The 13,704-nt window shown below is 39.4% G+C and overlaps 1 protein-coding gene across 3 annotated transcripts in view; it reads right to left on the reverse strand.

The window, feature by feature from the left end:
- Window positions 1–13,704, reverse strand: part of KDM5A (lysine demethylase 5A) — an 84,388-nt gene that overhangs the window by 49,339 nt on the left and 21,345 nt on the right. For all 3 annotated transcript variants that reach the window (XM_019925933.3, XM_019925926.3, XM_019925931.3), the window contains exons 7-13: window positions 13,442–13,533; window positions 12,672–12,830; window positions 11,127–11,246; window positions 10,264–10,422; window positions 4,444–4,625; window positions 2,834–2,996; window positions 1,612–1,731 (exon numbers count right to left, since the gene is read on the reverse strand). In XM_019925933.3, coding sequence (XP_019781492.1) covers window positions 1,612–1,731; window positions 2,834–2,996; window positions 4,444–4,625; window positions 10,264–10,422; window positions 11,127–11,246; window positions 12,672–12,830; window positions 13,442–13,533 — 995 coding nt within the window. The remainder of the gene's footprint in view (window positions 1–1,611; window positions 1,732–2,833; window positions 2,997–4,443; window positions 4,626–10,263; window positions 10,423–11,126; window positions 11,247–12,671; window positions 12,831–13,441; window positions 13,534–13,704) is intronic.

Raw genomic sequence — 13,704 nt, forward strand, 5'->3', positions numbered from 1 at the left:
ATGCAGGGGACACGGGCTCGTGCCCCGGTCCGGGAAGATCCCACGTGCCGCGGAGCGGCTGGGCCCGTGAGCCATGGCCGCTGAGCCTGCGCGTCCGGAGCCTGTGCTCCGCAACGGGAGAGGCCACAACAGTGAGAGGCCCACGTACCGCAAAAAAAAAAAAAAAAAAAAAAAAAAGTGCTGCCCAAGGGACTTTCCTGGTGGTCAAGTGGTTAGGACTCCATGCTTCCACGGCAGGGGCTGCGGGTTCAATTCCTGGTTGGGGCACTAAGAGCCCACATGCCACGTGGCACAGCCAAAAAAAAGAAAAGTGCTGTCCAAGATCAAACATCAATAACAGTGATCACATTAAAGGCAGAAATCATCTCTAACTCATCTCTGAATCACCTCCATTTCCCACCCTACACCTACCTAGCCAAGGAACACCTAAATCATAAATACATAATACATGTTAGCTGAGGTTTTAAAATAGAGTTCAAGTCCAAGGCAAAGTCCTAACCTCAGTCTTGCTCCTGTTGCTTTCTAACAAGAAGTTTAGAATTACTAGGTCATGTAAGATTGTTCATTATACAATTTCATTCATTAGCCAAGGAAACAATATTGCTAATCATGAAATTTAACAAATTAAGGTGCCCACAGAAAATATAAGATCCAATATTACTAAAAAATATCCCCCCAAATGTCAGGAGAGGTGACAAAAAACAGCTTCACTGAAAGAAAAATAGAGTCAAAGAGTGTATGCTAGGGCTTCCCTGGTGGCGCAGTGGTTGAGAGTCCGCCTGCTCATGCAGGGGACACGGGTTCGTGCCCCGGTCCGGGAGGATCCCACATGCCGCGGAGCGGCTGGGCCCGTGAGCCATGGCCGCTGAGCCTGTGCGTCTGGAGCCTGTGCTCCGCGACAGGAGAAGCCACAACAGTGAGAGGCCCGCGTACCACCAAAAAAAAAAAAAAAAAAAAAGAGTGTATGATAGGTTTGCAGTCTTTTCCCCACCGACATGACATAAAAATAACTAATTACTTTTTGATATCTACCTCATTTAAAAGCAAAATAGCAATCAATGGCAATACCATTTACACAAAAGTGCAGCCCACAGAGATCTCAATATTATAGCTGCCCTTTAAAATAAATTTTTTTAAAAGAATATAGAAAACATAAAATAGCAGGAAGAATAAAATCACCTAATTATCAGAAGGAAAAAAAGGAATATTTTAAGATAAATATCAGAACTGGATATTTTAAGATAAAAATCAGAGCTAGATATTTGTAAACGTGGTACAATTAATTCTTGAAAAGATGTGGTCACCCTTCTAAAATCCAAAAGCGCTCAGAGAAAGCAAAGACTAGAGGAATTACATTCTCAGAAAAAGATTCAGAAAACATCAACTGCCCATTTAAAATTCAAATAAAATGAGAAAGTAGCAAATGAGAAGTAACGAACTATAAAATCTTCCAAATAAAAACTACCTGGAACTCTGTAAATGGCAAGAGACATTCCAGTTTCCACTGAAATATCCGTGGGCCCTCCCCTCCCCAGCTAAGCAAGCACAGCAATTAAGATGCATTTTCCGGGGCTGTTAGTAGACACAACAGCTACTTGCTATCGAACAGACCCAGTCAGCAGTACAGAAGTTCACAGCCTCAGCGAAGTTGTAGCCTTGATTAAATCCAGAGTGATAGGCCCGAGGAAACGTCACAACAAACTCGCCAGCACACTGATTCGTCCTATACACCTAAATGCAAATTGGGAACAGGGTACAAAAACAAAACAGAAGAAAAACAACAAAAAAGGGAAACATTTTATGTCAATTTCAGAAGCATTTTTCAAACTTTAAAACAATAAAGCATTAACCTACACAGACCAGAAAACAGTATCAGGCTTGAAGAAGCAGTCAGTTTCACCTTCTTAAAATAGTCACTGTAAATTATAGTAATTCATGACAAGAGTTCACAGCCTAAAGAAATTTTCAAGGAGAAAATGCTGCTCTCATGAGCTACTAGTTTCCTAACCTAATAAAATTTTTACAGTTAAGAGAATTTTTCTTTTATTCCTTTCATTCCTGTGTCGTAAACAGTGGGAAAGGATGTAATTTCATCCTACTTTTGGATAATTTTTTTCTGGAAACTAATTGATTAGCTCATATGTCATATGGAGAGACCCCCCAAATCAGTTTTCCTGAATCTCTTTGTTTTATGACAATACCATGTCTTCTGAAAAGTCCCAGATTCTGCATAAATTTACTCTTTAAAGACAAAGTAACATTACTACTATCACTCGATCTACTTTCTTAATAAGGTTATGATGACTACTTGACTACATGTAGCAAACATTAAATTTATACTTTATCAGGTATTCGTAGCTTAAATTTAATAATCATTTTCAAACCTAAAAGTTTAAACGCAGAAACGGTATTCATTGTATATTTTTACTTCATTATCTCATGTGAAAAAGAGGCTATGAAATCTTTATACGAAATATGGGAATATGATCTCCACAAGGATAAGCATTAGTTATTAGAACAACCACTTAAAATACTTATACTTTGGTTAAATGGGGATAATAAAGAATATGAGATTTTTATTAAAAGCAGGATATACTGAAAACATGGCTATTCTGATAGGTTGCTATACAGAAGGTAAATGTGATTCATACTTTACAACACCCCATTCTTAATCAAATAAATGTTGTTCCCTTCAGAGTATAAATTCTAATTTGGCTTGAAGATGATATCATCTTTTATTTCCCATTACAAAACAAGCATATACTGTGACTCTAATCAAAAGCGTACATAACTTTAAATTTAAAATACTGAAGGGAGATGCAAAAAGACTCACAGGCACACCATGCTCCATTAGCACATTGGGGTTCATGATGGTGACTAACTGATGTAGGAGATCAGGCTGGGATTCAAATAACTCAGGGGCCAGCTCCCTCATCACCTCCTCCAGTTGTTCTGCAGCATGAGATGGCACACCATACCATGTCTTTGGCTCCCCCCTAGCAAAAGAAATAACTGTTTATCTAGGTAGAGCATGGTGCCAATGAGGCCAGGGTCTCTGATTCAAATCCACTAAATTATAATTAACTTTGTCTTGCTCCATGGCCATAGATTATATGCCCTGAATCCTAGCAACCATCTCAAAAATCTGTGCTATTATTCATAATAGGGGGGTAAGGCAAGAGTATATGGATAGGTAGGTACGTACTTATCACTACAGAAAAGTAATTCAAAGTACATAAACTCTTTAAGGTAGATCACTAAACAGCATCTTCAAATAGGAAAGATGCTATATGAAAAGCAAGCATTGTTCCAAAGGATACTGACATACTGCCTGATTCACAGGTCCACTGGACATTCCAATTATCCCCACAATGATCAAAGTAAAAGTCACTGCCCTTTAGAGTACTTTTACGTAACTTCATTGAGTTCAATTTTACTATCCAAGGAAATAAGCCAAGGCGAGAAATTGTTGAAACCCTGAATATAGTTCTGTCTATGAATCTTAAGACCAAACACTTGGCATCATTAATACACTAGACTTTAGTGGACTAGAGTTTTATTTATAATACTAAGTTGAACTTTAAGGAACTGGATTTAATTAGTCATGCTATCTACAGAATAGCTGAATTTCTTAACCCTCATACAATTAACCGTGCTGTCTCTACAGAAACTTACTGAGATGACTGAAAATGTTCTGCATCGATGCTGGGTAATACAGGAGCCACTAGTCACAAGTGACGATAAAGCACTTAAAATGCGGTTAGTGCAACTGAGGAAGTAAACTTTTATTTTACTTAATCTTAACTAATTTAAATAGCCACATGTGGCTAGAAGCTATCATATTACACAGCACAGCGATGAAGCAGAGAAAGAAAATCATTAGCTTTCCAATGCACAGTGTGATCTGAGCAGTATCTTTCAAATGGAGAGGAATACATCATTTGGTTAAGATGAGCATACTGGACAAGGAACTGGGTAAGTAAATAAAAGCTGTGGGTGTGAAACAAAAAAATCAGCGAAAAAATTTAATGAATACACATGTAACATAGGCATTTTTAGAGAAAATGTTATTAAAAAGGAAAAACAAAAATTTCAATTTGAAATTTTTCAAATTTCAACCTTAAATACTGAAGGTTAGTCAGATCTTAATTATATAAACTTTAAAAAATATCCTGCCTTGCATTTCAGAAGTTATACCAGAGCAATTCTCATGTGCGCTGAATGTAGCATAGCTGGGTCTGAAACTCGAGGCTCTGCTGCATGCACACACTTGAAGAGGGAAAGTGTCTGACATGCTGTACCCTGAGACCTCTACACAGCACATTATCCAACTTTGGGGTACAAAATACTTTCAAGTAAGCTCTCCCTAACACATCATCTAACACTGTTACACCTGTAGAAAGGTCACTAAGTATGTGTGCTGTTAACAAAGACTGTACGTACCAGTGCAAGTAGTTGATGGAATAGCTCCAGTGATCTTCGATGTGCCAGCAAAAGGAAGAGAAGCACATTCCCACATAAAGCCATGGCACCTTCATGCCAGAGATGTCCACATTGATATGTGCAAGAACAGACTGCTCCAGAACAGGCATGTTATTCAAGTTCCAACCAGAAAGCGCATATTCCTACAAAAGGAAAAAAATGTAAATAAGAGATCAGAAATGACAAGTGCCCAACAGAAACCTCAAGGGAGTCTTCAAAAACAAAAGTAAAAATTTTATAATAATTACAATAATCTAGTCCATAGAATCTATGCTCTTTGCTCTCTACATGTAACTCATATTCCTAAATATTTAATCCTATCTCCTAAGTGTTATTTATATTTCCCTTTAATTATTTCAGATATCTCTGGTTTACTCTGAAGCATATAAGGCTTTTTATTACTCCCCACCTGCCCCCATAGCTTACCAGTAAAATACTCTAAGACTCATTTTAATAGGTCGCTATTATATTTCGACTTTATCCCCGGTAACATAACTTCCCAAAATGTTTACCACTATATTTACAGAATGGTGCCAGATACTGTGAAGACAAAACATAGTAAGATACAGAATCCGGAATCTGTGGCAACACTGAAGACCAAGATGGTGCAGAAAGCACCCCCAACTCCCACAAACACATCTATTTACAACATCAAAAAAAATTTTGCTTCATAGATGAACTCAAGAGAAAAAAGAATTCGCAGTTTCCAAAAACAAAGAAAGCAAGCACAGGCAGAATGAACACGGAAAGCTGTTGTCTGAGTTTTCACAGAGGTTTCTAACTGGACGTAAGCTCCAGACATGGGTTTCAAACAGCCACCTCTGAAGCGGTATGCGGTACAGACTCAAAGTGCTATTATCCTTGTGCAGAGCAGTCCTCAAAGTGGGGTCTAAGGAACCCAAGCCTATTTCAGGGGACCTGCAAAGTCAAACTACATTCATAATAATTCTAAGATGTTATTTGCCTTTTTCACTCTCATTCTTGCAGAAATGTAGTGTGAGTTTTCCAGAGGATATGTGATGTGATATTGCAACAGACTGAATGCAAAAACAGGTAAGAGAATCCGCCTTCTATTAGAAGGCTGATAACTGTTGAACCTGGATGCCAGGTAGGGAGGGAGGGAAGTGCATTACTATGTTTAGTTTTATACATTTGAAAGTTTCGATAATACAGAGTTAAAAATAAAACCCTCAAATTAAGAGGCTAAATAGCCAGTGACAAAGCTGAAGGGAGAATCTGTGAACCAGAAGACTGATTTGAGGATATCATCCATAATGCGGCACAGAGATAAGGAAATTATAAAAGTGTAGCTAAGAGTTACAGAGGATAGAAGAAATTCCAACAAAGGCTTAACTAGGAATCCCAATACGGAATAATAAAGAGATATGATTCCTACCCTCAATAGGCTTTCAAAAAAAAAAAAAGCAGTTTTCAAAAATACTACTCAATATATTTTTTAGTTGGCTGAACAAATACTGAAACTAGGTGAAGAGACCAGGCCTACATACAAACAGTTCCAAGATGAGACTATATATATTAAACTCCAAACACAGATAAACTAGTAAATTATATAGTTCTTCAGAGGACAACAAAATAGTCATCATCATGAGTCTGGATCAATAAGAAAACTTGGTGGAAAAGGAAAAACCTGGGTTGATCTTGGAAGACTAGGTAAGATTTGAAGGTAAATGACAAGAGACAGAATATACTGGTCTGGCTGGTAAAGAGGCAGAGTGGAATGGTCATACTCAGAAAAGCAGGAAATAAGACCAGAAGAGAAGACTGGATCTTTAATCTTAAATTTCAGACTAAGAAGCTTGGATGATATCCTATATTCAAAACGGAAATAAAACAGATTCTGAAAAGTGAAACAATACGATAAACATCTTAAATATTTTTATATTTATCTTAAAATTTTTGATTATGGAAAATTTCAAACTTAAATAGACAGAACTGCAAAATGAACTCCCCAAGACCCACCGATCTTAAAATTTTAACCGAAAGCAATGTATGAGAGAGACTGCAGAGAGTGGCAGTGTTCAGAAAAGCTACTTTAACAGAGCAAGCCTAAGACAGCTACCCTTCAAAAGGCCCACTTCGGGGCTTCCCTAGTGGCGCAGTGGTTAAGAATCTGCCTGCCAATGCAGGAGACACAGATTCAAGCCCTGGTTCAGGAAGATTCCACATGCCGCGGAACAACTAAGCCCGTGCACCACAACTACTGAAGCCCGCGCACCTAGAGCCTGTGCTCCCAACAAGCAAAGCCACCACAATGAGAAGCCTGCATGCCACGACGAAGGTAGCCCCCACTTGCTGCAACCAGAGAAAAGCCCACGTGCCGCAACGAAGACCCAACGCAGCCAAAAATAAAAAATAAATAAATTTATTTAAAAAAAAAAAAAAGGCCCGCTTCAAGTTCGGCCCCTGGCTGGCATCTGGAAAGCTGCATGGTAAACAGTTTGTGACACTGACACAGGGTGGCTCGCAGTGCTGCACAGTGTGGTTTATGCACGCCCGATCTCCTTCTGGGGGTCTGGAATTTTGCTATGTGTTAGGCAGAAGGTGCCTATGTCACCAGCCGCTTATAAGAACCCTGAGCTCTGGGTCTCTAATGAGCCTTCCTGGTGGGCGATGCTTCACACATGGTGTCAGTCTGATGCTGGAGTACCTAAGTGCATCCTGTGTGACTCCAGGGAGGGAGGGCTCTTGAATGCTTCCAACTGGCTACCTCCAGACTTTGACCACACATCTTGTTTTCCCTTTGCTGATTTTACTTTATATCCTTTCACTGTAATAAGTCACAGTCATGAGTTCTCAGCGAACCTGAGAAGCTCTGGGGAACCCCCAACACAAGTGATCATTATGTAAGACCACGGCAATTATCCCAACATGACATGACAGGACGGAGACAAGGACGGTGGTAGTGGGATTTAAAACAGGCCAATTCCACAGAAAATAATGAAAAATAAATTAACAGGATTTATTCAGTGATTTACGACACAGAGAGGATAAGATGAAAAAAATGTTTCCAAGGTTTCAAGTTCTATGCCTATTTTTATTCCTCAGAAGCCCTGTTTGCAGAGCACTTGTATTTATAAGACAAATGTATTAACTTCAGAAGTACTTTTCCACTAAACTATGATACCAGAGAAGCATGCTGTCAGATGCCAAGAAGCTAACTCATACAGAAGTTCAACATACATGCACAGTTCCTGGGGAAGAGACGGCAGGTATCTACTTTTCTAAGAGTAACTTCCAGAGAAGAGTAACAAACTGACAGAAAATATAAGTATAAAAAATACAGAGATTTTATATACACTGTCTAATTAGTCCTTAAAATCCTTTTGTATAAATGGGTTCTCTCACTCCATCTTACAACATAAAAACAGAATCCTGAGTAAAATGTTATTGCTTATGAAATAAATAGCAAATCGATGACCCAGACTAGAAAAAAGAGCTGTATCCCTGTCTCTTCATGCTATGCTGATGTCTTTAAAGCCCAAATTTCTCCACATTTTTTTTTTTTTTTTTTCCTGTACGCGGACCTCTCACTGTTGTGGCCTCTCCCACTGCGGAGCACAGGCTCCGGACGCGCAGGCTCAGGGGCCATGGCTCACGGGCACAGCCTCTCCGCGGCATGTGGGATCCTCCCGGACCGGAGCACGAACCCGCGTCCCCTGCATCGGCAGGCAGACTCTAAACCACTGCACCACCAGGGAAGCCCTCCACGTTCTTATATGAAGGTGAATGGAGCAAAAGCAAAAACAGATGAATATTCATACAGAATTCAAACATTTAGAAGGATTATTATCTATATTGTTTACTTAGGGTTGACATTTAACCACATTTAAAATAATCTTTAAAAACTCTGTGACCAGGCCTCCCTGGTGGTGCAGTGGTTGAGAGTCCGCCTGCCGATGCAGGGGACATGGGTTCGTGTCCCGGTCCGGGAAGATCCCACATGCCGCGGAGCGGCTGGGCCAGTGAGCCATGGCCGCTGAGCCTGCGCGTACAGAGCCTGTGCTCCGCAACGGGAGAGGCCACAACAGTAAGAGGCCCGCGTACCGCAAAAATATATATATAAAAAATAAAAAAAATTAAAAAATAAAAACTCTGTGACCTTATCTCTTAAGATTAGAAGATATAAATATCTGTTCAAGAGCAACTTAAAAATTCAAAACCAAAATGAAATTCAGAAAAAGTTAAAAGCTGTAAAACAAAGCCTCTTCCCAATAAGTAGGTAATTGCCTATCATTTGCCAACGGAAGGGTATGAAGAAACTAAGGTTGACGCATTTCTTTATACTTCTACAAAGCAGGTTTTAATTCAGTGACATTGAACATGTACACATTTCAACACTGAACTGTTCCTATAAAATATATCTGTATAGGGTTTCCCTGGTGGCACAGTGGTTAAGAATCCGCCTGCCAGTGCAGGGGACACGGATTTGAGCCCTGGTCCAGGAAGATCCCACGGGCCACAGGGCAACTAAGCCCACGTGCCACAACTACAGAGCCTGTGTCCTAGAGCCCTCAAGCTGCACTACTGAGCCCAAGTGCTGCAACTACTGAAGCCCACGCGCCTAGAGCCCATACTCTGCAACAAGAGAAGGCACCGCAATGAGAAGCCGGCGCACTGCAACAAACAGTAGCCCCCAGCAACCAGAAAAGCCCACGTGGAGCAACAAAGACCCAACGCAGCTAACTAGCTAGCTAGTTAGCTAGTTAGCTAGCTTGCTAGCTAGCTAAATAGGCAGACAGACAGACAGAGGGACAAATAAATAAATAAATAAGTCAACCTTCAGACTAGATTTTTAAAAAAGCAAGATTCAATCATATGCTGGCTATAAGAGACACACACCAGATTCCAAAATACAAACAGCTTCAAAGTAAAAGAATGGAAAAGATATGCCATGTCAATGGTAGCCCTAAGAGACCTAGAGTGGCCATATTTTTAATTGTATATCCTTCTCCACTGTGTAACTTTTTTTTCTGACTATGTGTTAACTCCTTTAATAGGAGATAAAACTCTCAATTACTGCCAATTACAAAGGTAAAGAAAAGGTGACAAGGACCAAAGTAAAGAGAAAAAGAAAGAAATGATCATCTTAATTCAGGTTTACACACAGAGGTCATCTCCTAGGTGATAGTACTTCATTATCTGTTACAGTTTAAATGCATATTTGAACACCTACCTGCCCAGGTGTTAAAGGAAAATTAATTGTGGACCTACCAGTAAAATGTAATTTTTTTAAAAAATCTTGTCACTTGCTAGATTTCCAAACAGAAAGAGCTAGGCAAAATCTTAACTAAAGTTAAAGTTTTAAACCAATTTAACTGGTTTTAAAATGCAAAGTTAAGGGCTTCCCTGGCGGCACAGTGGTTTAGAGTCCACCTCCCCACCTGCAAGGGACGCAGGTTCGTGCCCCGGTCCGGGGGGATCCCACATGCCGCGGAGTGGCTGGATCCGTGAGCCATGGCCGCTGAGCCTGCGCGTCCGGAGCCTGTGCTCCATGACGGGAGAGGCCACAACAAGTGAGAGGCCCACGTACGGCCAAAAAAAAAAAAAAAAAAAAAATTGATAAAATGCAAAGTTAAATAATATTTAATGGTACTTTGAATTTATTGTTTTCAAAACTGAAGATTATTTTTACTGTCCAAATTCTACATATTTAATATTTTAAATGAACGTGGTCCCTTAAGATTAAAGAAAGTTTTCTGCTATGTAAAGGCTGAATCAGCTTCAGGATAAGAAATCTGGATACTACTATGTGCTCTGCACCTCTTCTTCTGGCAGCATCTTTCTCCGACCATCCTTTACAGGAAATCCACTTCCAAAGTCTTTTGAGGAGATGTCAGCTCCATACTCTACGATAACATCTTCTTCAATGCTGCTCACCAGCCGCCAGAATTCCTTCTCCACTAGTTCTGTGGGAACCATCTACACAGGGAAAACAAAGATTACAGATTACCAACTCTCTATAACCATAACCCACTATGACATAATACACAGGTCAAGTGAACAAAAAGCCCATGAAAAAACAGAAAACCTTCTCAATTCCCAGAGCTGAAAAGACTGCAGTCCTAGCTTTTCTGACTGACGATGGGAAAAAGCTAAAGACAACTTAGATGTTCAGAAAAACATAATGAATTTGAACTGCCTTCTTCTGCAAGCTGCTTTCCAACTAAGAAGGATAAAGATGACCCAGGACATAAGGAAGGAAAAGGAAATACAAAAATCAAGGCTGAATTTTAACAGCTTTGGCAAATTATTTCGAAAGGGATTTTTTTAAAGTCCAAGATCCCCCAGGGAAAGAAGCAAACCTCATACTACAAATAACTAGACCAAAGCAGCAACTGCCGCATCCTCCGTGCCTGTCTGTAAAGGACAGCGCTCCCAGAGCACTAAAGAACAAGTGGAAGGTCGAAGCCAGTTTCTCTACAGTGCACACTGCCACGGCAGAGGGTAAAAGAAACAAAAACAGATCCCAGGCCCCTAATCTTCAGATCTGGTGTTCTATCATCTTCTTTATGCTGTCCCTGCTTTCTACAAAATAATGAAAGTTTTTAAAAAGCAACGCAAAAGCTTTGGAATCAGATAAATTTTTATACTTTCCCAAAGTGACCTAAAAGATAGATACTCACATGAACTGGCATATTGAAATAGTCAGACTTAAAATTATCTGCCATCTCTCCAAAGCTCTGAAGTGTATACTCTCGTACAGCTTGTTCAAATCCAAAGGCTTCTCTAGGTTTATTACATTCCTGGGAAGAAAAAAAATCTAAGATTAACTTACTGAAACTGAACTGAAGTACGCATTAAGGCCCTCAGGTACTACCTTCTTTGATCATTTCCCTAGGGGAAGCAAATCCAGTCAACTCTAGACCACAAAACAAGTATTACTGTGGAATCAGGAAATAATGTTCTTAAACTTCAACTGCATTTTCACACCTTCCAGTAGGAAGGTGGCAATGAAACAGCTTTGGGCTTTGGAGTTGTCATTAAGCTTTGGCACCAAGACAAACACCTGGAGGACTACCAACCTGGAATCAAGCCCAGGGATGTCTATTATCCTCAGTGGAAAAATAAATGTTCATGGAGGGAGGAAAGGTAAAGGACAAAGGGATATTCACCGGGTTGCTAGGATAATTAGCTAGAAAAATGATTTTTTTTCATACTACCAACCACCATGACCAATTTCTTAACACAAATACTGACTTCGAGTAGGACTGAATCATCTAACCTTGAGAATAATAAATTAAAAAATAATTCAAGGGACTTCCCTGGTAGCAGAAGTGGTTAAGAATCCACCTGCCAATACAGGGGACATGGGTTCGATCCCTGGTCCGGGAAGATCCCACATGCCACATGGCAACTAAGCCTGTGCGCCACAACTATTGAGCCTGCACTCTAGAGCCCACGAGCCACAACTGCTGAGCCCGCGAGCCACAACTACTGAAGCCCGTGCGCCTAGAGCCCGTGCTCCACAACAAGAGAAGCCACCGCAATGAGAAGGCTGCACACCACAATGAAGAGTAGCCCCCGCTCGCCGCAACTAGAGAAAAGCCCACACACAGCAACGAAGACCCAACACAGCCATAAATAAATAAATAATTCAAAGGCCATAAATATCCATCTTTGACTACATCTAGATATACCATCTCTTTCCCTTCAACGTCCTATCACATTTTGTTAAAATAAGTAAACAGACCAGACATTTCATGATAATGACATCATTATAATCTTTCAATAACAATTTAGTACAATCAAGTCAAAATTTAAACAAGTTAATAGATACTTGTTTATCTATTGGTAGCATGAAAACTGGATGCATGAATCCTAAGTTCTAGAGCTTCATGTCTGATTTTTACTTTTTAAAAAAAAGAAAAAACAAATAACCTACAGACTTTCTTCATTTTTATTGTTTTCCAAGAATATGAATATTCTGAGCAAAGTCTGCAGCAATAAACAGAATTATCTAACCAACAGTCAGAAAAAGACCCTTTAGAAAACAAACTGCCACAGTAGAACTGCTACATTTCCAGTCACTATCACTCTTCAAAAATCCTGGCGATTTCAAACACTGAAGAACAAAGAGAGAGGAGAAGAAGCTTCACGGAGTGTGTTCACTGTGCACGCGTGTGTGTGTGTTACTGTTCTTAATTCCAAAGGTGAGGCTAGGCTTATACCTCAGCAACACATTTGGGACACCTCCAGTCTCCTTTGGGCACATCAGGCAGTGGGGGAATTAAACAAAATGTATGATAGCTGTCATCACACCCATCACACAACAGCAATTTATCTTCATTATTTCCCCGACCACAAAACATACAAACGTAAAGATCAACCTGTTAAAAAAACAAAATAAAACAAAAGTTTATTTTCTGTAATAAGCAATATTAAATTTTTACCACGAACACCTTAATTGAAACAAACAAAATAATGTACACTAAAAAGTAAACATAACTTAAATCCTTAATATTTATTTTAAATAACTATATTTAAATACTTTGCATAAAACTTCCTAAATTTCCTCAGAGCTTCTACAAGCAAATTAATAAAAGCATATCAAGGTATGAGAATAAAGGAAGACTACAAATCTAGGGTACTTGAAAGTCAATTTATATAAATAAAATATACCACATCACCCTTTCTATACACAAATACTCTTTATTGGTAGAGGGCTGAATACCGAGCATTAATACAGCTAAGGATTTACAGTTTCACTTCATCCTCTCACTCACTCACTTACAAGGTATAAGACTCAGGGAACAGTCTGTGTATATGGGACAAAGCAAAGTTAGTATTATATAAACCAAAGCGGCAAGTTCAGATGCACCATCAAGTCTTACAACTAAATAAACTAACTAGATAACATACTAAGATATAGCAAGGTAAAAAGTGCAAAACTAAAATAAAAATAAATCCTTTCCCTCCTGACACATCTCAGAACACTTACAAAGTTAACAGAGAGAGTTCCTTTCCGTTGTCTCATTTGCATGTTAAATGCGTCTGACCTGTTGGTAACTTTTCGTCTTCGGGAGACCTCATCTTGAAATAAAAATAGTTATATAATAATAATAGTAAAAACTAATGTTGAGAGCTTACCATGGACCAGACACTATTTTAGATTATTTAAATTAGTTAAAATCTCACAACACTATGAGGCAGATAAACTATTATCCCCCCACTGAAGATAAAGAATCTGAAGCACAGAGAAGC

Source organism: Tursiops truncatus, chromosome 11, assembly GCF_011762595.2.
Source record: "Tursiops truncatus isolate mTurTru1 chromosome 11, mTurTru1.mat.Y, whole genome shotgun sequence".
Taxonomy (NCBI): domain Eukaryota; kingdom Metazoa; phylum Chordata; class Mammalia; order Artiodactyla; family Delphinidae; genus Tursiops; species Tursiops truncatus.